This window comes from Phoenix dactylifera, chromosome 6, assembly GCF_051530095.1.
Source record: "Phoenix dactylifera cultivar Ajwa chromosome 6, Ajwa_hap1_PhDact_Kaust_v1.1, whole genome shotgun sequence".
Taxonomy (NCBI): Eukaryota; Viridiplantae; Streptophyta; class Magnoliopsida; order Arecales; family Arecaceae; genus Phoenix; species Phoenix dactylifera.
In genome coordinates this window covers 23274045-23296974 of record NC_143195.1, presented here as the reverse complement: position 1 = coordinate 23296974, position 22930 = coordinate 23274045, and the positions used below count along the sequence as shown (strand labels likewise).

At 42.8% G+C, this 22930-nt stretch overlaps 2 protein-coding genes across 2 annotated transcripts; both read left to right on the top strand.

Annotated features, from left to right (window-relative positions):
• Positions 1-248: 248 nt before the first annotated feature.
• LOC120108090 (uncharacterized) lies at positions 249-1920 on the top strand. Its single transcript, XM_039121632.3, has 3 exons — positions 249-1080; positions 1167-1493; positions 1578-1920. Exons 1-3 carry the CDS (start codon positions 1005-1007, stop codon positions 1751-1753), a joined length of 579 nt encoding a protein of 192 aa, XP_038977560.1. The 5' UTR covers positions 249-1004; the 3' UTR covers positions 1754-1920.
• A 3362-nt stretch (positions 1921-5282) lies between these two features.
• On the top strand, positions 5283-6401 carry LOC120110745 (uncharacterized). Its single transcript, XM_039126299.3, has 3 exons — positions 5283-5557; positions 5644-5970; positions 6055-6401. Exons 1-3 carry the CDS (start codon positions 5482-5484, stop codon positions 6228-6230), a joined length of 579 nt encoding a protein of 192 aa, XP_038982227.3. The 5' UTR covers positions 5283-5481; the 3' UTR covers positions 6231-6401.
• The last annotated feature ends 16529 nt before the right edge of the window (positions 6402-22930 follow it).

Genomic DNA, 22930 nt, shown 5'->3' with positions numbered 1-22930 from the left:
TTTTGTCATAAGTAATTGATCTTGTAAATAAATGTTACCAACTTTATTTGAGACATTTGAAATTGAATTATTGATTTGATTATCATAAATGATAGATTTTTAGTATTGATATTGTGATCTGATGTTGTGACTTGAGTGTCTGATTATTCAGCCTTGCACGCTCGTGCGGTCCGCCGTGCGGGTGTGCGGCGTCTGGCGCGTCCCGGGCCTAAGTTCGGGTTCGGGGCGTGACTGATTTAGTGGTATCAGAGCGGATCCGGCCCATAACTTATGTGGACTAGGGGACACTGCAGCACAGATCCATTGGGGTTGACCACGGACCGATCGTGGTGTTTGTGATTAGATTTGAATGGATTTGAACCCTTAGCCTGACGAGAATGTCAGGGCTTGAACGGGAGGAGTATGTGAGGACCTGTGCGGGCGTGTGTTTAGTCCCACATCGGTTATTCGCTGGGTAGATCTTGGGTACTTATACAGGATCAAGGAACCCAAATAATACCTTTCGGCTAGCCATTTTGGGTGAGGTCCTAGGTTGTTACATTCAGATTTATGATTTTCTGATCCGATCTGTATCTGACCCAATTTGTTTATGTCTGACCTGATCCGATTGCCACCTCTAGCTTGATCACACCCAAAAAGGTGGAGCTTGCTTTTTCACTAATAAAATAAAAGCCGACCTTGTCGTTTCCACTATGGAGCTGTACGCCCCAACGGCACGCCAGCAATAAATGGAACTGCTCAGGGACCGATCTAAATATAAATTTAAGAAGGCTGCAACCTTCGTAACGGAGGTAACGAAGAACTGGCCTCGTCGGATCCGCCTCAAATCCCATTCCCAAAGGCGTCACAAAAGTTCAAGGGAGTCTCCTTCTTAGCAAACTCCTTTCCGTTGAATCTCCTCTCATTGGGGCCTATTAATAGCTCTCACCTTCCCCTTCCCACACCACACATCACAACAGCAACCTGAAGCCCTCGCTGCTCCATCTATCGAACATTTTGCACCAATGGCTTCCTTTTATAGCTCAAGCACCCTGGTGTGCCTGACTCTTGTTCTTCTCTTCGGTGTTCAGTGCACCCTCGGTATGTTCAGTGAAAGCACAACGTATATTAAATCCCATCCATCTTTTTGAACTTTCTAAATGGACATGGTTTGATGGCCATTGCAGGAGGCATCACATGCGAGAGCCTGGCAAGAAACACCTGTGCCTTTGCCGTGTCGTCGTCCGGCATGCGTTGCGTGCTCGAGAACCGGGTGCGGAGGGGAGGGCAGGAGGAGTTCTCCTGCAGCACATCAGACATCGAGGCTGAGAACCTCAAGGACTGGGTGGAGACCGACGAGTGCATCAAAGCCTGTGGACTCACCCGGAGCACCGTGGGGATCTCATCGGACTCTCTGTTAGATCCTCGTTTTGCTCAGAAGCTGTGCTCACCTCCATGCTACCAGGAGTGCCCCAACATTGTTGATCTATACTTCAACCTCGCAGCTGGTGAAGGTAAGTACTCTATCTTGGCTACGCACATGCAAGTGATCTTTGATATCGAATTGAGATATTATCTTCGTTGATGCTGTTTTGCAGGTGTGTTCCTTCCAAAGTTATGTCAGGCATCATCGAATGCTCGCCGAGGCATGGAAGAGATCAAGAGCTCCAGTGCAGCAGCGGCAGGGCCTGCATCAGGGTCGGCAGCGGTAGCTTGTGCCCCTGGGCAGTCCGAGACGGGTTTTGTTTCCGGCGCAGCCATGGCGCCTCTCTGATGTGCTCTGTATGAGAGCAATTGGACTGTTTCTCATGTATTCTGTGGCCACAAACCAGTGCAAGGAAGGTTGCTGTGAGAGTATGAAAGCATGTACTTGAACCACCATGTTGCATGGCAACTGAAATGTAATACTTGTTACAACGTTGGTAACAATAGTAATATTTAGTTATTTATGGTTCCATTCCAGGATGCTGAATTCTGATGGCTTATTCCTTGCCCTCAAGGAATCATTGTGGCAAATTCTTTCCATCCCTTCAATTGCAAGATAATTGAACAGAAGATCACATAAGGAATAACCAAACATGATATAAAATTAAATCCTCCAGGCTCAAATCTAACTGGGGCGGAAGTAATGGCCCAATAGAGTGAACAAGGCTCGAACGGCCCAATAGGATGAACAGGCCCGAACTCGGCCATAATGGATATGGCCCAATAGGATAAATAGAGCCTGAACTCGGCCCATAATGAATACGACCCAATAGAATGGCCAGGGCCCAAACTAGGTCCACAATGGGCAAGGCCCAAATGAATGATCACGTCCCAACACAACTCACAATGGATGTTCTTCATCCCGTTGAAGAAGGTAGGAGAAGGAAAAAAAAGGAAGAGAGGGAAAAGAAGGCTAGGGGTGGGTGCTGGGGATCCAGCACGGTGGAGCCAGTGATGGAGGTGGCGGCGATGACCGTGGTGGCAGCCAGCGAAGGTGGCAAAACAGCCAACAATGGAAGAGGAAAATCGAGATCTTTCTCAGTTTGGCCCGAAATAGGGAAAAGGAAAAAACTTGATTCAGCTAAGGATTGAAAAGTAGAGGGAAAGGAACTTACCGGCAATTGGCAAAGGTGGTGGATTATATCTACGGGTGGTTTGGTCCAGCGACTAGCGGTGACAAAGCTTGAAACAGGGCTTGGAATAAAGAAAACAGAGCTTGGAGATAAAAGCTTCGGACGACCCTCAATTAGGGTGGCACACCGACCACTGGAGAGGGAGAGGAAGGAGGGAGGAGAAGGAGCTCAAAGATGGTGGCTCGATGGCAGAGGAAGAGGCAATTTATAGAGAGGTCTTCCAAATGGAATCAGGCACACAGCTCGTTCACCGTCGCGATTCTCGTGGCGGTTGAGCGGAATAGGTGGCTGTTCAGAAAGGCCGCGGAAATGCCGTTCAGAAAGGCCGGCCATGGGGATGCCATGGACCCCACCCCCATTACCCCGAGAAATGAGGAGCAGAGGATCGCAATCGCGATCCTCTACTTCAGTTTCTCCTAGGCCATGAGCTGAAGCCAGTTGGGCTCGCCGGCTTCAGCTCAAATGGCCCATTCAAGGCAAATATCACAAGCATCTATTTGCCTCAAGCTCCTGTCCGTTACATGGGATCCCATTGAAGTCCCACTTCCTATAAGTTGAAGTGTGCTCTCTCAAATCAACTACAAAACAATCCAAGTTATCTTGGTAGCTTCTCCCTACTTTCGGACCGCTGAAGACTAGGCTAACACCTGGCAGATTGGTCCTTACTCTTCTCCAACTTTTTTGATTTTTGGGGCAAACTTCTCCTTGGAAGCTCATTATCATCTTGTTCCTCTAGTTCATGATCCTATTTGTTCTTTCTTATAAGCTCTAACATTGTTAAAATAGACTTCTCCCTTGCATCCAAAAGTGGGATATTTACCCATGGAAAGGTGATTTGTCTTGGAGTGACTTATAAACATTCTCAGACGGCTTTTTCAGTTTGCCCATCTTCTCCTCGAAGTCCTCCGCGTAAGTTGCCCTGGCACGGTTCCACATGGCATCCTTCAACCCTCTTCCTGGATGCTTTGCCTTCAAGTTAAAGTATGGATGTCTCATAAAGAATCTATGTTTGGGAATAGCTCTTCAAGTGCTGGCACCAATCCTAGCATATGCCCCATAAACATTGGATGATAAGTAAACATAGCTAATGATAAGTGACAAATTAAATAAAAGAAAGTAGATAAATAGTACATTCTGCTCTTCAGAAATCCAAGTCCAATGATATTAACTTTCCAATTCTCAAGTTCTTTGCCAATAGCTTCAAAAACCGTGTCCAAGATTCACTGATGCATTAATGCTTCTTTCCAGAAGCCGTGTCTTCGATCGAGATGACGATACAATTTTCGTCAGCCGAACTAAGATACAGCTCGGCCTCAAAAGTAGGGACAATGATGGAGGAAATATTGGACATCTCAATCTTGGATCAGACCGATCTTCTTGACCGCGACATAAATCGTAGTGAACCAAATTCGAGTAGTTAATCTATACGTGCTCTTACGCATGGGAGCCCCCACCCCCTAGCTTCCTCAAGATCAATTTTGATGGGTCGGTGCTGGGTGGACGCACAAAGGGTGGAGCAGGTTTCGTTATTAGAAACTGAACTCCAAAGTCGTTGCAGTAGGAGGATGTCAGTTATTTGACTGCACGGTTCCTGATACGAAGCTGACAGCTGTCGGAGCGGGTCTTTGATATGCTCAGTGTATGCTCTCAACTGGCTCAATCATCTTGGAGGGTGACTCGGCTACGGTCATCAGCAGGATCCCGGAGGGTCCGGGAGTTGCTGCTGGTGACCATCCTTTGCTTCGCGATATCTGAATGATGATGAGGAACGAAGGGATTATCCAGACGAAGCATGTTTTTAAAAAAGCCAACGGGGCTACGGATTGGGTGGCCACATACGTGGCTAACCATGCTCATAGCACCCTGTGGGCAGAGGATGGAGAGTTGCCTCGAGAGCTCGATGATATTCTGCTTTCCGATCTTCTTGGGTGCATCCGTACACGTATTGTATGAATCACCCGGTCTAGCAAAAAAAAAAATTTATACGTGCTAGTAAAGACCGGCAATTATGGCAACACTGATGTCATCGCATGATCAGCGTACTCACTGTCATTTGCCACTCATGTGGAATGTTTTCCATGTTGTAAATATACAACTGACCATTACCTAGCCATTAACACACATCGTGTCAAATCAGGTAACCATATGACTACTCTATGTAAAGGTGTCGTCGAGGGGCCCTCAAATAAGCTCATTCATTCAGAAAACTCAACACTGCAAAGATTTATTTCTCCCACATTATTGTCTCATTGTTCTAACTCAAATATCAGAAGGTCTTCCATTTGAAATATTTCAGCAGAGGACTCATTGCAGGTCGCTTCAAGAGGAAATCATTTTTTCTGTATCTCGGCCAAACAGCTCAGTTCGGTTCAAACCAACTTTAGAGTCATTCAACTTGCGACCCGGCTTTGACTTGGAATTCTGCGGCAACAGATGCTATCCCGAGGTCTGCTAGCGATCTATCTCCGCTTTGGGCCTTCCAAGAGCAAACTCCTTGATCGCACCCAAAAACACATGTAACTGGCTTTTTCACTAATAAATTAAATACCGACCTTGTCGTTTCCACTATGGAGCTGTATGCCCCAACCGCACGCCAGCAATAAATGGAACAGCTCAGGGACCGATCTAAATATAAATTTAAAAAGGCTGCAACCTTCGTAACGGAGGTAACCAAGAACTGGCCTCGTCGGATCCGCCTCAAAAGTCAAAGCCCATTCCCAAAGGCGTCACAAAAGTTCAAAGGAGTCTCCTTCTTAGCAAACTCCTTTCTGTTGAATCTCCTCATTGGAGCCTATTAATAGCTCTCACCTTCCCCTTCCCACACCACACATCACAACAGCAACCTGAAGCCCTCGCTGCTCCATCTATCGAACATTTTGCACCAATGGCTTCCTTTCATAGCTCAAGCACCCTGGTGTGCCTGACTCTTGTTCTTCTCTTCGGTGTTCAGTTCACCCTCGGTATGTTCAGTGAAAGCACAACATATATTACATCCCATCCATCTTTTTGTCCTTTCTAAATGAACAAGGTTTGATGGCCATTGCAGGAGGCATCACATGCGAGAGCCTGGCAAGAAACACCTGTGCCTTTGCCGTGTCGTCGTCCGGCATGCGTTGCGTTCTCGAGAACCGGGTGCGGAGGGGAGGGCAGGAGGAGTTCTCCTGCAGCACATCAGACATCGAGGCTGAGAACCTCAAGGACTGGGTGGAGACCGACGAGTGCATCAAAGCCTGTGGACTCACCCGGAGCACCGTGGGGATCTCATCGGACTCTCTGTTAGATCCTCGTTTTGCTCAGAAGCTGTGCTCACCACCATGCTACCAGGAGTGCCCCAACATTGTTGATCTATACTTCAACCTCGCAGCTGGTGAAGGTAAGAACTCTATCTTGGCTACGCACATGCAAGTGATCTTTGATATCGAATTGAGATATTATCTTCGTTGATGCTGTTTTGCAGGTGTGTTCCTTCCAAAGTTATGTCAGGCATCATCGAATGCTCGCCGAGGCATGGAAGAGATCAAGAGCTCCAGTGCAGCAGCGGCAGGGCCTGCATCAGGGTCGGCAGCGGTAGCTTGTGCCCCTGGGCAGTCCGAGACGGGTTTTGTTTCCGGCGCAGCCATGGCGCCTCTCTGATGTGCTCTGTATGAGAGCAATTGGATTGTTTCTCATGTATTCTGTGGCCACAAACCAGTGCAAGGAAGGTTGCTGTGAGAGTATGAAAGCATGTACTTGAACCACCATGTTGCATGGCAACTGATATGTAATACTTGTTACAACGTTGGTAACAATAGTAATATTTGGTTATTTACTGTTCCATTTCAGGATGCTGAATTCTGATGGCTTATTCCTTGCCCTCAAGGAATCATGGTGGCAAATTCTTTCCATCCGATTAAATTGCAAGGTAATTGAAGAGAAGATCACATAGGGAATAACCTCACATGCTATTAAATTATCTTAATACTACAAGAAAATCAGGCATTGCCGACGCTTTTTATTACCTATACCAATGCTTATAAGCATCGTTAGTTTTATTACCGACACTTTATAAAGCATCGCAAAAGTGTTGGCATTGTGAGCGTTGAAAAAAATTATTTTCTTTCAAGAATTAGGTGTCTGTTTTAGCCTTCAGTCGACGAAGAAGCATAATCAAGCTCAGCGAATTCAAGTTCGGAAATATGCTTCCTATTATCTGAGTGGCATCACCAAACTCCTTCAATGAGATGGTACAACAAAAAAATAATAATCTCATATGGTTGCTACCATCCAGTAGCTAGATAACAATTATAACCATAAAAGCTATGATATTCTCTTACTTCATCTTTAACCAGTATCTTTAATCGAAAACAACAGATGCCCAATTTATATGATATTTTTTTTACGAATTACAATAAATTACAAAACCTACGGAAAGCTTGCCTCTCTCTCACCGGGAACCTAACCCTAACCCCAACCCCAACCTCTACCTTTGATTCCATTTCCTCTTCTTGCTCTCGCGTCAGCGGCGGCCACTTCTGCACCATCTTGGAGCCTCCATGAGGTCTCGGGGCCCCGCGATCGCACATTGATCCGCCTCCTTCCATGGCCTGGCACGGGCTACCTCCAGCCGAGCAACACCGATCTAGCTACCGGAGAATCACCCAAAGCTCCCTCAGCAGTCGGAGATCAATGGAGCGTGGGGCCGGTGCTCGTGGGGATGTCGCCAGAGAACACGGTGGGGGATCTGGTTCAGGCAGAGGTGGAGACATACGCCAAGCAGAGCTATCGACCGCTGCTACCCCATACCGATACTAAGGCTTATGACCTCCACTACTCTCAGTATAGCCTAGAGAGTACTCACTCCCTCCTCCTCCTCCTCCTCCTCCTCCTCTTTCTCTCTCTGATCTGCACTAGGGTTTCCATCGCCTTGATCTAGGATTGGCGTTTTATAGGGGGACTTGGCCTTCGATGACGTAGTTGAGCGTCATCTTAGGTCCCTTGGACCACAGGATTCTGATGACACTTTTAAGCATCGTCTGGCCCAAGTCTTGCAGCCTTTGGCTTCTACCGATGCTTGTAAGTGTCGTCTTACTATTTGCTTTTCCTAATCCCTGCCGACGCTACTTAAAAGTATTGGCAAATTTTGGTGCCAGAGACAAATTACTGATCCTTCTATCTAGCTTCGGCATGTATATGTTGGTATTTTTTCATTTTCTTGTAGTGTAACTATCTTTTACGTGATTACATGAGGTCGGATGTTCACCCTGCAATTAGCTACCAGAGATGATTATTTTTGGCTTAATTACTAAATTAATCCCTGAGGTTTGGGCTAAAAGTTATTTGAGTCTCCAACTTTCAAATGTTGCAATGTCATCCTTGATGTTACATGAATGTTTCCTTTGAGCTATTACTGTCCCTTCGATGTTGCTAATCAAACAGAATTGCACAAGTAGCATGTTTTTTATGATGTGGCAAGAAGATGCCACTTACCAGACCAAGACGTGGCAGAAAGAAACAATTGGGAGGGAAAAATTACTACATCAGCAGGTTGTTGGAGTTGCAAGTGGGTCCAGCCCACTTGGGGAGGCCCAATAGCCCACTAGGGCTTTGCCTCTTTGGTTTTTCCTTGCAGAACCGCAAGAGGTGGGTGCGACACAAAAGGAGGGGCGTGAACATCAAGAGGGGTGGCGGCACTGTTAGGATCTGTCACATGCCGCTGAAAATTCAAAAAAAATTCAGATGCGCAGCGGAATGACATGTGCATATCCCGTTCATCGCATGAACGTATTTTAAAACCATTTATAGATAGATCAGGATTAAATTCTTATTAAATTATTTTAAAATCAAGATTAAGAAGATCAGATCTTCACCTTGTGCAGGTAGATGGTCTCCACAAATTTGATTCACGTGGTATTCGATGAGGGTTTAGTGGAAGCCGCACACGCGTCCGGCCTCTACAGGTATCCACACGAAGTATTGAGTCGATCGAAGCCTTTGGATCTCCCTGGGGTGCTAGCTCCGTTGCAGAGAAGGCTATGGATGGCTGAAGTCCTCTCCTTTGAATCAACATTTGATTGCCTTGAGAGGAGGAAGAAGAAGGAAGTGCCAAGGAAGAAGAAACGAAGGCTCTTCGCAGCCTTTTACTTTCCCTTACGCTAGAACCAAAAGAAGAGAGGGAGGAGGCCATGCCTTGATGATCTCCTTTTTCCCTTGTTACTTGCGGCTGAAGAGAGGAAGAAGAGACGGATATTTGCTGCCGTGAACCACCAGAAAATAGCATTAATAGAGGGGCCAAAACCCCTTCCTTTTAATGCCATAATAGATAAAGATGAGCTCCTACTTTTTAGGAGCTCATCATTATCATCTTATTTTCCAAAAGAGGAGGGGCGTAGCCCCTCCTTTTCATCTCACGCAAGCAAGGGAGGGGCGTAGGCCCCTCCCTCTTCTCCCTTCTATTCTTACACCCCACTTAATCACATTAAGTGGGGTGGGTTTAGCCACATTCATAGGGACTCAATCCTTTTCTAAAAAGGATTAGATGAACCCAATTCAATTTCTCCAAATCCTAATCCAATTAGGATTTAATTGAACTATGAATCTATTGAACTCTTCAATCCTAATCCAATTAGGAGTCATTTAATTAATTAGATTAAAATTAAAAATTAATTAGAACTTAAGAAAATTCTAATCTAGTCAGGACTTGTTCAAATTTCAGCCCTAAGACAATTAGGACTTTAGAAATCCTATTCCAAGTAGGACTCTAATTTAATTTGAAATCCTAATCCAATTAGGACTTCATGAATCCCACTCCAAGTAGGACTCATGATCAAGTCCAATTAATTAAATTAAATTGCAATCCGATTGCAATTATTCCTTCTTCTAACCACTAACTCTTAGTGGATTTTCAATTTATCAATCTAATTGATCATATGTGATTCTTAATCACAATTCAACCATCGGATCGGTCAATACTTCTAATGTGTGTGACCCCATAGGTTCTATTCTGACTGGTAGTGAGATATATTACAATCTCTATCACAATATCATTGAAAACTCCTTTCAATGGGTTGAAACAATTCCAACTCAACTCACCAGGAATTATCGACCATCGAGATGATCCCTGTGAGTCTCACCATCCACCAGTGATACCTAGCAGTATGCAGTGGCTACCCAGCAGAATAGAATGATGAACCTCTAGGTGCAGTTATCGTATGATACAGTCCTTCTATCATGGATCCCTACAGACCGGAGGTCATGGATAACTTGTCAAACCCCGTTATCTGTCATATGTCTAGATTTATTCGACTTGAGTTCGATAGTGGAAAACTCTTTCTCCACTTTATATTACTGCCCTGGCCAAGGTCTTAGAACTCAGTCTAATAAATCACATAGGATCACTCCTCTTCTATCAAGGTCGATAGATTCAATGTAAGTGCATATCCTACTCCTACAGTAAACTTACTGCAGTCAATCTACACAACAAGGACCCATATGACTAGAGACCATGTATATGTGCAGTCAAATTACAATAACCTCACTGTGAATAGCCGAAGCATCGCAGGTCAAAGGACCAGTCACACTACTGCAATATCAAGCAAGTCATTGACGAGTGGATAGACATCCAAGTGACTTCTTGTCTTAGTCATGCTCAGTACCCTTGTTCTCTAACAAGCACCTGCACTATCACTTCAGTGTCTCTACACTGTGGACTCAAGTCTCGTCCATCCATAAGGAAAGCGATCTGTGCACTGATCGGATTGATCACCGTCCTCGTGATGATCCATTGACCAGGAGCATTTAGAAATTAATCACCAATAATACATGGCTCAAATTCTCAACTCTTGAGAATATGTATCATCATCTTATTAATTTCTTGGACAATGCATAGACACATAAACAATATGAATGAAAAGATGCACATTTATTATTCAATAATAATAAAGTCAAGTACAAATTTATGTCCCAGAATTTATAATGTGTCCGCCAGATTGGCTTCTAGGGCATACATCTAACAGGCACATCAAAAGAAAACTAAGAAAAACAAATTAAAAAGGGGAGAACGGCGGAACAACAAGGGGAGTGCGTGAGTGCTTGAGCCTGCAGAACTCCAGGCAGAGGGCACAACTCACGGCAGCATGACAGGCAAGAAAAAAAAAGGGAAAGGTGCGTGAACCAGGAGGTGAGCGCGGCAACGGAAGAAAAACAGGTTTTTTTTTCTTTATCCTTTTTGGGCGTGGTTTTTCACATGGAGATTTAACAAATTGGGTCTATCTAAGAGTTGTATTGGATGCTACAAGGAGTTGTAGTATTTATTGTTAGAGATTTAATTATATTCTTTGGTTCATCACATTGTGGTGGTTTGGGTAAGATCATTGTTTAGAGAGGTGATATTAGAGTTTTTCTAATTTGTTGTGAACTCAAGTTGTGAGCATAAACTTGAGTATTGTAAACTCTATATTTATTATAGTTGATTGATCGGATTTGCCCCATGATTTTTTTTCCTCTACATTAGAGGATTTTCCACGTAAATTTGGTGTGCTCTTCTTTTACTCTTCAGGTATTTGATATATTGCCCATGTGAATATTGCTTTTAGTTGGTTTTGGTTTTGGCTTAGTTTATTTCGCAATATCTCTGTTTTGGCCCCAACAAATGGCATCAGAGCTGAGGTTGTGTGGGTGTGAAGATATTGTGGAAGTAGATGGAGAATTCTTTGGGTATTATGATGAAACTTAGTGCTTCTAATTATTCTATTTGGAAGCCTATGATGGAGGATATCCTTTACTGTAAAGATTTACATAAGCCCATTAAAGGTGCTAATGTTAAGCCAAAGGACATTAGTGATAGTGACTGGAAGAAGATGCACAGAAAAGCTATTGGATATATCAGACAGTGGATTGATCTCAATGTGTTTCATCATGTATCTCAAGAGACAGATGCCTACAGTCTTTGGATGAAATTAGAGAGTCTCTATAAGAAAAAGACAACCCAAAACAAAGCCTTTGCAATTAAGAGGCTTGTAAATTTGAAGCTGAAAGAGCAAAGATCTGTTGCTGAGCATTTGGGTGAGTTCCAAGATTTGGTGAAACAGTTGACCACAATGAAGATAGTGCTAGATGATGAGTTACAGAAATTATTACTGTGGAGTTCATTGCTTGACAGTTGTGAGACTTTGGTGGTATCACTTAGCAAATATGCTCCTGATGGTGTGCTACAACTTACTCTGGTGAAAGATAACTTGTTCAATGAAGAAACAAGGAGAAGAGACATGGGTAAGGACAATGCGCAGGCTCTTGTTATAGAAAACAAGAGAAGAGGTAAGAGTAGAGATTTTAAGGGGCGCAGTACTTTTAGAAGTCAGTTTAGTGTAAGAAAAAAAATTAAGTGCTTCTACTGTAATAGAGAGGGTCATATGAAGAAACATTGCAAAGCTTGGAAAAAGAAATTGAAAGAGAAAAAGAATCAGAAGAAGGCCAACAATGAAGACAGCACTGCTTGTGTTTCAGATAAAGTAGTGGCAGTTCTCTATATGGGAGAGGACTGGTGTTGTCATGTTGCAGATCTCGATGTGGAGTGGATAATTGACTCAACATGTTCTTGTCATATCACTCCTAGGAGAGAGTTCTTCACTACTTACAGAGTAGGTAATTTTGGCAGGGTGAAGATGGAAAATGATAGTTATGCTGATATTGTGGGAATTAGTGATATCTATTTTGTTACCAATGTTGGATGCTCCTTTACACTCAGGGATGTGCGACATGTTCCAGATATGCATCTGAATATGATCTCTACTAATGTTTTTGATATAGCTGGGTATGAAAATTATTTTGGCGACAAAAGATGGAAACTATCGAGGGGATCAATGGTATTTGCTAGAGGAAAGCTTTGTTGCACACTTTACAAAACACAAGTAAAGTTGTGTAGTGGTAGAGTGAATATGACTGAAGATGATGCTTTGCCAGATCTGTGGCACAGACGGCTGGCTCACATGAGTGAGAAGGAATTACAGATTTTGGAAATAAAATCCTTCATTTCTTTCCATATAAGTATGTTATTGAATCTCTGTGATTACTGTTTACTTGGCAAGCATCATAGAATTTTTTTTCAAAAAGCCTCTACTAGAAAACCCAATATATTGGATTTGGAATATTCTGATGTGTGTGGTCCCATTGAAGTGGAGTCTTTAGGTGGCTATTTTGTTACCTTTATTGATTATGCTTCACGAAAAATGTGGGTTTATGATTTAAGAACAAAAGACCAGGTATTTCAGTGCTTCAAGCAGTTTCATGCCTTGGTGGAGAGAGAAATATGGAAGCAATTGAAGTGTCTTCGTACAAATAATGGAGGTGAGTATACATCTAATGAGTTTGAGAATTACTGCTCAGAGCATGGTATTAGATATGAGAAGACAGTTTCTGGTACCCTACAGTATAATGGTGTTGCAAAGAGGATGAATCGCATCATTATAGAAAAGGTTAGATATATGTTGAGGATGGCTAAATTGCCTAAGTCATTTTGGGGTGAAGCTGTACTTACTGCATGCTACTTAATCATCCGGTCCTCATCAATTTCTTTAGGTTTTGATAATCCTGAAAAAGTATGGACAGGGAAGGATATTTTCTACTCTCATTAGAAGGTATTTGGGTGCAAGGCATTTGCACATATGCCTAAGGAACAGCGGGCAAAGCTTGATGACAAGGCCATTTCCTGCATATTTGTTGGCTATGGAGATGCGGAATTTGGCTACATACTATGAGATCCAAAGAAGAAGAAGATCATCAGAAGTAGAGATGTGGTTTTTCATGAAGACTAGACCTTGGCAAACTTTGAAAAAGTAGAGAAGCCTAGTCAAGCAGTTGAAGGTGTTCCTGACCTTACATCATCTGTTTGCCTCCAGAAAGTGCCATTGATGGAGAAGAGATGCAAGTAGAAGATCAAGGTGATGAGCCAGTTGTTGATGAGGACGATTTGTTTGAGCAGGGAGAGCAGTCTACTCTGCTAGAGAGAGTTGAGCATGAGGAGCAGCCTACGGCGATAGAGTCTCAGGTTAGGAGGTCTACCAGGGAGCATCGTCCATTAACTAGATACTCTGAATCAGAGTTTGTTTTGCTTACTGAAGAGGGGGAGCCAGAGAGATTTCAGAAAGTGCAGACTCACAAGGACAAGCAGAGCTGGGTAAAAGCTATGCAGCAAAAGATGAGTTCTCTACAGAAGAATGACACTTATGAGTTTGTAAAGCTTTCTAAAGGTAAAAGAACTCCAGAAAACAAATGAGTGTTCAAGCTAAAGATGGATGGTGAAAAGCTAGTAAAGTACATAGCTCGATTGGTGATAAAAGGCTTCAAGCAGAAGAAAGATATTGACTTTGATGAGATATTCTCTCCAGTTGTCAAGATGCGTTACATTCGAGTTGTTCTAGATTTGGCAGCTAGTTTGGATCTTGAGCTTGAGCAGTTTGATCTGAAGATTGCTTTTCTCCATGGTGATTTAGAGGAAGAGATCTACATGGTTTAGCCAGAAGGATTTGAAGTAAAGGAAAATAAACACATGGTTTGTAGGTTGAAGAAGAGTCTGTATGGGTTAAAGTAGACTCCAAGGTAATGGTATAAGAAGTTTGATTACTTCTATAAGAAGTTTGATTCATTCATGGTGGGTCATGGCTATACCAAGACAAAGGCAAATCATTGTGCATATGTCAGAAAATTCTCTGATAGTAAATTCATTATTCATCTATTATATGTAGATACCATGCTGATAGTAGGACAAGATGTTCAACTGATTTGCAGTTTGAAGGTAGAGTTGTCCAAGTCCTTTGACATGAAAGACCTTGGTGCAGCACAACAAATTTTGGGTATGCAGATTTTTTCGTGATAGGAAAGTCAAGAAGCTGTGGTTATCACAGGAGAAGTATATTGAGCCAGTACCTAAAAGGTTTAACATGAAGCCGGCTAAACCCGTCAGTACACTTCTTGGTGGTCACTTCAGACTGAGTAAGAAGACTTATCCTTTTTTTTAAGAAAGAGAAAGATAGCATGGCAGTAATTCCTTACTCCTCTGCAGTCAGAAGTTTGAAGTATGCTATGGTTTGCACATGCCCAGACATTGCTCATGTTGTTGGAGTTGTTAGCAGGTTTCTAGTTAATCCTGGCAAAGATCACTGGCAAGCAGTGAAGTGAATCTTCAGATACTTGAGAGGTAGCTCCAAGATGTGCTTGACTTTTAGGGGCTCAAAACCAATTTTGGAGGGCTATACAAATGTAGATATGGCAGGTGACCTTGATGGAAGGAAATCAACTTCAGGATATTTGTTTACTTTTGCAGAGAGAGCCGTATCTTGACAGTCGAAATTGCAGAAGTGTGTTACCTTATCTACCACTGAGGCTGAGTATATTGCAGCTACTAAAACAGGAAAAGAGATGCTTTGGATTAGATAGTTTCTCCAAGATTTGGGTTTGAAGCAGCATAAGTATATAGTTCATTGTGATAGTCAAAGTGCATTAGACTTGAGTAAGAATGCTACATATCATGTACGCATGAAGCATATAGATGTGAGATTTCATTAGCTACGCCAGGCAGTTGCAGAACAATTAGTACTACAACAGAAGATTCACACTGATAAGAATCCAACTGACATCATGATGAAAGTTGTGACCATAGAGAAGCTGAAACTTTATGCCGGAATGGCCGGCATGGATTTTAACTAGCAAGTTATAGTACAGTTTCTTTCCTTTGTGGGCTGGAGGGGGAGATTGTAAGTGGGTCCAGCCCACTTAGGGAGGCCCAATCGCCCACTAGGGCTTTGCCTCTTTTGTTTTTCCTTGCAGAATCGCAAGAGGTGAGTGTGGCACAAAAGGAGGCGCGTGAACATCAAGAGGGGTGGCGCACATCAAAAGAAAACTGAGAAAAACAAAGTAAAAAGGGGAGAATGACGGAACAGCAAGGGGAGCGCGTGAGTGCTTGAGCCCGCAGAACTCCAGGCGAAGAGCACAACTCACGGCAGCACGACAGACAAGAAAAAAAGGGGAAAGGTGCATGAACCAGGAGGTGAGCGCGCACGGCAACGGAAGAAAATTAGGTTTTTTTTCTTTATCCTTTTTGGGTGTGGTTTTTCACACGGAGATTTAACAAATTGGATTTCTATCTAAAAGTTATATTGGATGCTATAGGGAGTTGTAGTATTCATTGTTAAAAATCTCATTACATTCTTGGGTTCATCACATTGTAGTGATTTGGGTGAGATCATTGTTACTCTTAGGAAGGTGATATTAGAGTTTTTCTAATTTGTTGTGAACTTAAGTTTTGAGCATAAACTTGAGTATTGTAAACTCTATATTATAGTGGATTGATCGGATAGTTTTTTTCTCTCTACACTGGAGGGTTTTCCATGTAAATTTGGTGTGCTCTTTTTTTGCTCTTCAAATATTTGATATATTGCCTATGATAATATTGCTTCTAGTTAGTTTTGGTTTTGGCTTAGTTTATTCCGGAATATCACTGTTTTGGCTCCAATAAAAATTAATACATCAGTGGGTTGTTGGAGAAAAACTCCCACCAAAATGAGAGAGATAGGAGCTCTAGTTTGCAACAGAAAGAGAAAAGAATAAGAGAATGGAGCTTTGTTCGAGAGACAATAGAGGAGAAAAAAATAAGAGAGAGAGAGAGAGAGAGAGAGAGAGAGAGAGAGAGCTTATCTGGTTTGCAAAAATCGATGCTTTAAACGTGTTGTCTCCTTGTTGGGGTTTGAACTGGCTTCTATGTGTATTATGTGGTCTATCTTCCTATTTGCCTAGCTGGAACACAAAAATGCAATGCGCTTGATGGTAATAAGCACCATTGGAGGTCTGCAGCTTGTGCCTTTTTTGTATGGTTTAAGTTCTTGTAGGTAACTTGCAATGTTTATGATGGAGAGGGTTACCTTTACGTGTGGATCAGTTAGGCTAATATAGATTATGGTTCCATGTAATGAAATGCTAATTTTATATTTTTGAGTAGTAAAATATCTTGTTCAATCTCTTTCCCGCAATGTATATCATTGAGCATGGAGTATAATATGATAATAAGCTAAACACAGGCACAAGATGAAAAATTGAACTCTCGTATAGCCAATTATTGGAGCACAACTACTACTAAAAACTATGATTCTCATTCATTTCTACGAGAAAATTATGGTACACAAGAAATTTGATAGTTCAGTATCAACTTTTACAGTTCGATACTAATCTTTATACAATAGAGCTGATCACGGGCTTGACCTTAGGCGCCTGAACTTTATTCATTTTTAATCGGGCTTTGGACCAGGCCTATTTAAAATTCAATATTATCTATGCCCAAGCCCGGCTCATGATCAGCTCTAATCAATAAATAACATCTGCCCATATCAACAAATAAATATCCAAAATAACTACATTGCCGTTAACAAGGAACTTTTTCCACAGTACAAAAGAGTATATCCCAAAATTCAAAAAAAAAAAAACTCTCAGCACTCATATATTCTCCGACATTGCTGCATTAGTGACAGACTGGAAGCTTTTGGAATTTGTCACTGACTTTCCTCTATGAACATTTGCTTGCAATGCGGTGCATTCAGTTGGCACTGGATATGCTGCCATTGACTCTTTATGGCTTTACTGTGTTCTTGGGATTATTGTAGGTTGAGCTAGAGTTGATGTAAATAGACTTGGTGCTAGGTATGATGCCACTATATTAGGTATAGTAGATAGTGTAGCTTTGTTTGACTGTGATATTTGATATTGGCTAGAACCCGGAAATGAAAAATGACAATAATTAAATTTACAAATATGCAGACATAAAATCACATATGAAAGATAAAAGAAAGGAACATTAATAGTGGCATGTGTCCATCTGATATTTCATCCATAGGTATCCATCAGGTATCCATCCGACAGTGATTGTTGATGAGATCCCTCCAATATATGATGAATTCCATCCGTAGGTAATCTTTTTTATAACCTTCATTTAAAAAATTCAGTGTGTAAATTGAACTTATAAATGATATTCAACTAAGAAATAAAAAATCCTATTTGATTATCTTCATTTATAAACTGCTATAGGTGCATTTCCGCTTATTTATCCACTTGGTTGACTACTTGCTGGTGGACATAAGCTACTTCCACAAGTCCTTTTACCCTTCAATTCAAGAAATAAGTCATGTGTCAACATATATAAACATTGGACTTAAGAAAGACCCTCATATAAAAAATAGTGTTAAAAATATGAATTACTTTCACAGTTGGATTATTTCCTCCTGAGCCACTTGGTTGATTAGCTGATGGTGGTTCTAAGTTCCTACCACCGCCTCTTCTGCATGCCCTCTTGTTATGCCCTTCTCCACTATATTGTCCACAACATAGCTTGAAGCTCCTTTTGAGTTTAGTTGGCTTTTGTGGCTCATCTGGCTCCTTCCTCCTTGCTAGTTCGCGCCGGCGAGGCATCTTCTTAGGAATCTCGGGAGGTTGTATTTCCCCTAGGCCATACTAGTCTTTAGCCACAGCTAAGGCCCATTAATCGGTTTAACAATTGGAGGCGACTTCTTGAAGTAGTCATGGATCCCATTCAAGTCCCACTTCCTATAAGTTGAAGTGTGCTCTCTCAAATCAACTGCAAAACTATCCAGGTTATCTAGATAGCTTATCCCTACTTTGGGACCCCCTGAGGACCTAGGCTAACACCCGGCAGATTGGTCCTTAATCTTCTCCAACTTTTTTTGGAATTTGGGGCACATTTATCCTTTGAATCTCATTATCTTGCTCCTCTTGTTCATGATCCTATTTATTATTTTTTATAAGCTCTAACATTGTTAAAATGGACTTCTCCCTTGCATCCAAAATAAACCTGCTGAAGGCTTCACAAAGATTGTTTAGTAACATGTCGCACTTGGGATATGTGCTAGAGCGTGATCTTGACCTATGGAAAAGTGATTTGTCTTGAAGTGTCTTATAAACATTCTCAAACAGCTTCTTGGGTTTGCCCATCTTCTTCTCGAAGTCCTCTGCATATGTTCCCTAGCATAGTTGTCACGCCCTAAACCAGAAGCGCAACAGACGCCGCACACCTATATAGCAGATGCCATACACTTATATGGCGGGCCATATAGGCGTACAAGGCTACACATTATATCAAAACAAATTCTTAAAATTTATTTAATTAATAATTTATTCAAATCATTCTAATAATAGTTTCAATGTAACATGTGCTAACATAAATCAAATATTCTAACTAGTCTAACTAAAATGCTAATAACTGAAAGAATCTTCAGAAAATCTAGTGCACTCCCCAAGTTCCGAGCGATCATGCATCTATGCCTCTGGATCTAAAAAATAGAGAAATATAATAATAAGCTACACTAGACCAGTAAGCAACATAACAACCCAAAGTGGGGTCAAAGAATGTCATATATTTAACCAAAATACAAAATTATAACTGAAAAATATATCATCAATAATACATTTTTTTTTGAAATTTATTATCATTTTCATAAACTAATACTAGAATCCCAACATTAATAGGCTATGGACACGTAACCCAGTGGTATAGGTCTCACAAAGTGCAAAAAACTACTATTATTAATCACTGGTGGCAATAGTGTCCAAATACCACTATTCTAATCACCGGTGCTTTAGAAGTTAAAGTATGGATGTCTCACAAAGAATCTATGTTGAGTATCTGGGAATAGCTCTTCAAGTGTTGGCACCAATCCCTAGCATATGCTACATAAACATTAGATGATAAGTAAACATAGCTAATGATAAGAGACAAATTAAAAAAAAGAAAGTTAATAAATAGTACACTCTGTTGATCAGAAATCCAAGTCCAATGATATTGATTTTCCGTTGTCAAGTTTTTTGCCAATAGCTTCAAAAACCGAGTCCAAGTTTCACAGATGCATTAATGCTTCATTTCAGAAGTTGTATCCTCAATCGAGATGCCGATATGATTTCCATCACCCGAATTAAGATACAGCTCGGCCTCGAAAGTAGGGGCAATGATGGAGGAAATATTGGACATCTCAATCTTGAATCAGACCCATCTCTTTGTGTCACGCCCCGAGCCCGAGGCGTGGCAGACGCCGCACGCCCGTGCGGCGGGCCGCCCAGGCGTGCAAGGCAGCTGATCATATCAAAGCAATCACATATGTTTAAAGATGACATAATTATTCAAAAAGCAGTCTTACAAAATTTCAGAATAGCATATTTGCCAACATAATTCAAATGTCCAAACTAATCTAACTAAAATGCCAATAACTGAAGAAATCATCAGGAATCTACGCGCTCCCCAATTCCGTGCGATCAAGCCTCTGGATCTGAAAAACAGAAAAAATAAAATAATGAGCTACACTAGCCCAGTAAGCAACAAAATATCCCAAAGTGGGGTCAGAGCATATCAGATCAAAATACAGGATAGTAACTGGAATAATTCATAAATAACATTGTTTTACTGTTCTCAAAACTTATTATCATTTTTCCAAAAACTCTGATATCATAATCTCAACACAAACAGGCTACGGCCACGTACCCCAGTGGCATGGGTTGCACAAAGTGCCAAATCCACTATTATTATCCACCGATGGCAGCCGGTGTTGCACAAAAGTGCCAAATCCACTATATTTACCCACCGATGGCAGCCGGTGTTGCACAATAGTGCCAAATCCACTATATTTATCCATCGATGGCAGCCGGTGTCCAGAAACCACTATTCTAATCACCGGTGGCGCGGTGTCGAAACCGGTTCCTCATAGATTACAAGTCGACAGGTCCAACGTATAATCCCCATTGGCGGGGCCAGAACAGAACAGAACAGATCATAGCCATGCTGAGAATGCATATATATATATATAAACAGATTTCATAAATTGCCCAGTCATAATTTATGGATTTCAGAGCATAATTTTCAAATAAAATTTAACATGCTAGACCCATTTTACTAAATACAAAACATATGTCGAAACTTAATCAGTTTATCAAACAATTTGGAAATCACACTTGAAGTATTAAGTTACTTACATCTTCTCGCTTAATCCCTACTTCAGATAGGCGGATCAGGTTCACCTGTTTAAATTTAATTAATTTCTTTGTTAATTTCAGAGCTAAGCAAAAGTCCAAAAATAATACTACTGGGCACGGCCCAACAGGGCCCAGAGTTGGTCCATAATGAACATGGCCCGATAGGGCCCACATCAGATACGGCCCAATGGGCCCACATAGACTCGGCCCAATAGGGCCCTCCCAAGGTTGGCCTCTAATTTGTTCATTTATGCAATAAAAATTCGTTTCAGGGACCAATGTCTAATTACATAGCACAGTTCTGTAATAAAACTTGGGTAAAAGGACCAAACAAATATAGTTGAGGGACTTTATGTAATAAATCTTTCCTACAGGGATCAAATACAAATTACAGAATACCTTTTTGTGAAATAATATACTGCCAAGGGCTGAACTGAAAAATTCCATTTATTAGCCAAATGGGTTCGGATTTTGGGTTCCGGGTTTCGGGTTCCGGGTTCGGGTTCGGGTTCGGGTTCGGGTTCCGGGTTCGGATCTGAACTGGGCCCAAGTTGGGCCCACAAAGGTACTGCCCAACTGGGCCCAACCGGACTGGACTGGGCCCAAGTTGGGCCTGCAGTGGACTGGGCCCAACGGCCCATCAAAGTGCTCACGGCCCACAATGGGCCTTCTTCCTTCCCGATCTCCCCATGGACAGGGGAGATGGGAAAACGAGGGAGGAAGGAGGGCAGCAGGGTGGCCGGCCTAGGTGGCCGGACGGTGGCCCGGCCGGCGGCTCGCGGGGGACGCGGCTGTCGGTAGGGCGGTCGTGGCCGGCGGCAGATTGCTGCGGCGACCGGCGTCGAGGAAGAACCGAGAAGGATCTCGGTTTGGGGCAAAAACAGGGGAAAATATCACGTTATTTGGCAAAAGACGAAGGCAAGGAGAAGGAGGCTCACCGGCGGTCGACGGAGGTGGCAGATTCCGGCAGCAGGTGGCTCGGTCCGGCAGCTAGCAGCGGCGACGGCAGCGGTGCTTTCCGGAGAGGAAGGAGAGCTCAAAACAGAGGAGGCTCAAGTGGTGATGGTGGTTGGCCGAGGCGGCTCGCCGGCCACTTGGGAAGCGGGAGTAGAGGAAGGAGAGGGAGAGGAGAGGGAGGAGAGGAAGAAGAGGGAGCTCGGCGGTGATCTGGAGGAGGGGGCGGAAAGGCTTTATAGCCCTAGGGCAACGGCTCTCCGCCGCGTGAATCGCGGCGGTCGAGCGAAATCCGTGGCCGGATTGGCCGCGGATTAGCTAGAGGGGGGGGGGGGGGGGGTGCCGCGGATGCCCACGACGCCCTCGCCCCGATCGCCCCCGGAGGGGCCGGAGAGGATCGCGTTCGCGATCCTTTATTCCGGCTCTTCCCCAAAAAGAACGGGGCTGAAGTCGGCTGGGGCTGCCGACTTCAGCCCGTATCTCACACTTTGATCTCGGGATAAACCGAGGTGAACAACTTCGGCAAAATTCGAGGAGCCAATCTAAATGTGTCAGTAAAGACCGGCAGTTATGGCAACACTGATGTCATCGCATAATTAGCGTACTCACTATCATCTGTCGCTCACGTGGAATGTTTTCCACGTTGTAAATATACAACCAACCATTACCTAGCCATTAACATACATCATGTCAAATTAGGTAGCCATACGATTGACTACTCTATATAAAGAGGACGTCGAGGGGCCCTCAAGTAAGCTCATTTATTCAGAGATTCAGAGAACTATAAAGATTTATTCCTTCGATATTATTGTTTTGCTATTCTAACTTAAGTACCGAAAGGTCATTCATTTGAAATCTTTCAGCAGAGGGCTTATTGCAGGTCGCTTTAGGAGGAAATCAATTTTTTCGTACCTCGGCCGAACAGTTCAGTTCGGCTCAAACCAACTTTAGGGGCATTCAACTTGCGCTCCGGCTTCGACTTGGAATTCTGCGGCAACAGATGCTATCCCGAGGTCTGCAAGCAATCTATCTCCGCTTTTGGCTTTCCAAGAGCAAACTCCCTGATCGCACCCAAAAACACATGTAACTGGCTTTGTCACTAATAAATTACATACCGACCTTGTCGTTTCCACTATGGAGCTGTATGCCCCAACGGCACGCCAGCAACAAATGGAACTGCTCAGGGACCGATCTAAATATAAATTTAAAAAGGCTGCAACCTTCGTAACGGAGGTGACCAAGAACTGGCCTCGTCGGATCCGCCTCAAATCCCATTCCCAAAGGCGTCACAAAAGTTCAAAGGAGTCTCCTTCTTAGCAAACTCCTCTCCGTTGAATCTCTTCTCATTGGAGCCTATTAATAGCTCTCACCTTCCCCTTCCCACA

What these genes read in the sequence shown, in the direction of transcription:
- LOC120108090 (XM_039121632.3), top strand. Translation starts at nt 1,005, where the DNA reads ATGGCTTCCTTTTATAGCTCAAGCACCCTGGTGTGCCTGACTCTTGTT. An exon ending in CGGTGTTCAGTGCACCCTCG is followed by an intron (nt 1,081 to 1,166) that starts GTATGTTCAGTG and finishes TGGCCATTGCAG; the next exon opens with GAGGCATCACATGCGAGAGC. An exon ending in CAACCTCGCAGCTGGTGAAG is followed by an intron (nt 1,494 to 1,577) that starts GTAAGTACTCTA and finishes GCTGTTTTGCAG; the next exon opens with GTGTGTTCCTTCCAAAGTTA.
- LOC120110745 (XM_039126299.3), top strand. Translation starts at nt 5,482, where the DNA reads ATGGCTTCCTTTCATAGCTCAAGCACCCTGGTGTGCCTGACTCTTGTT. An exon ending in CGGTGTTCAGTTCACCCTCG is followed by an intron (nt 5,558 to 5,643) that starts GTATGTTCAGTG and finishes TGGCCATTGCAG; the next exon opens with GAGGCATCACATGCGAGAGC. An exon ending in CAACCTCGCAGCTGGTGAAG is followed by an intron (nt 5,971 to 6,054) that starts GTAAGAACTCTA and finishes GCTGTTTTGCAG; the next exon opens with GTGTGTTCCTTCCAAAGTTA.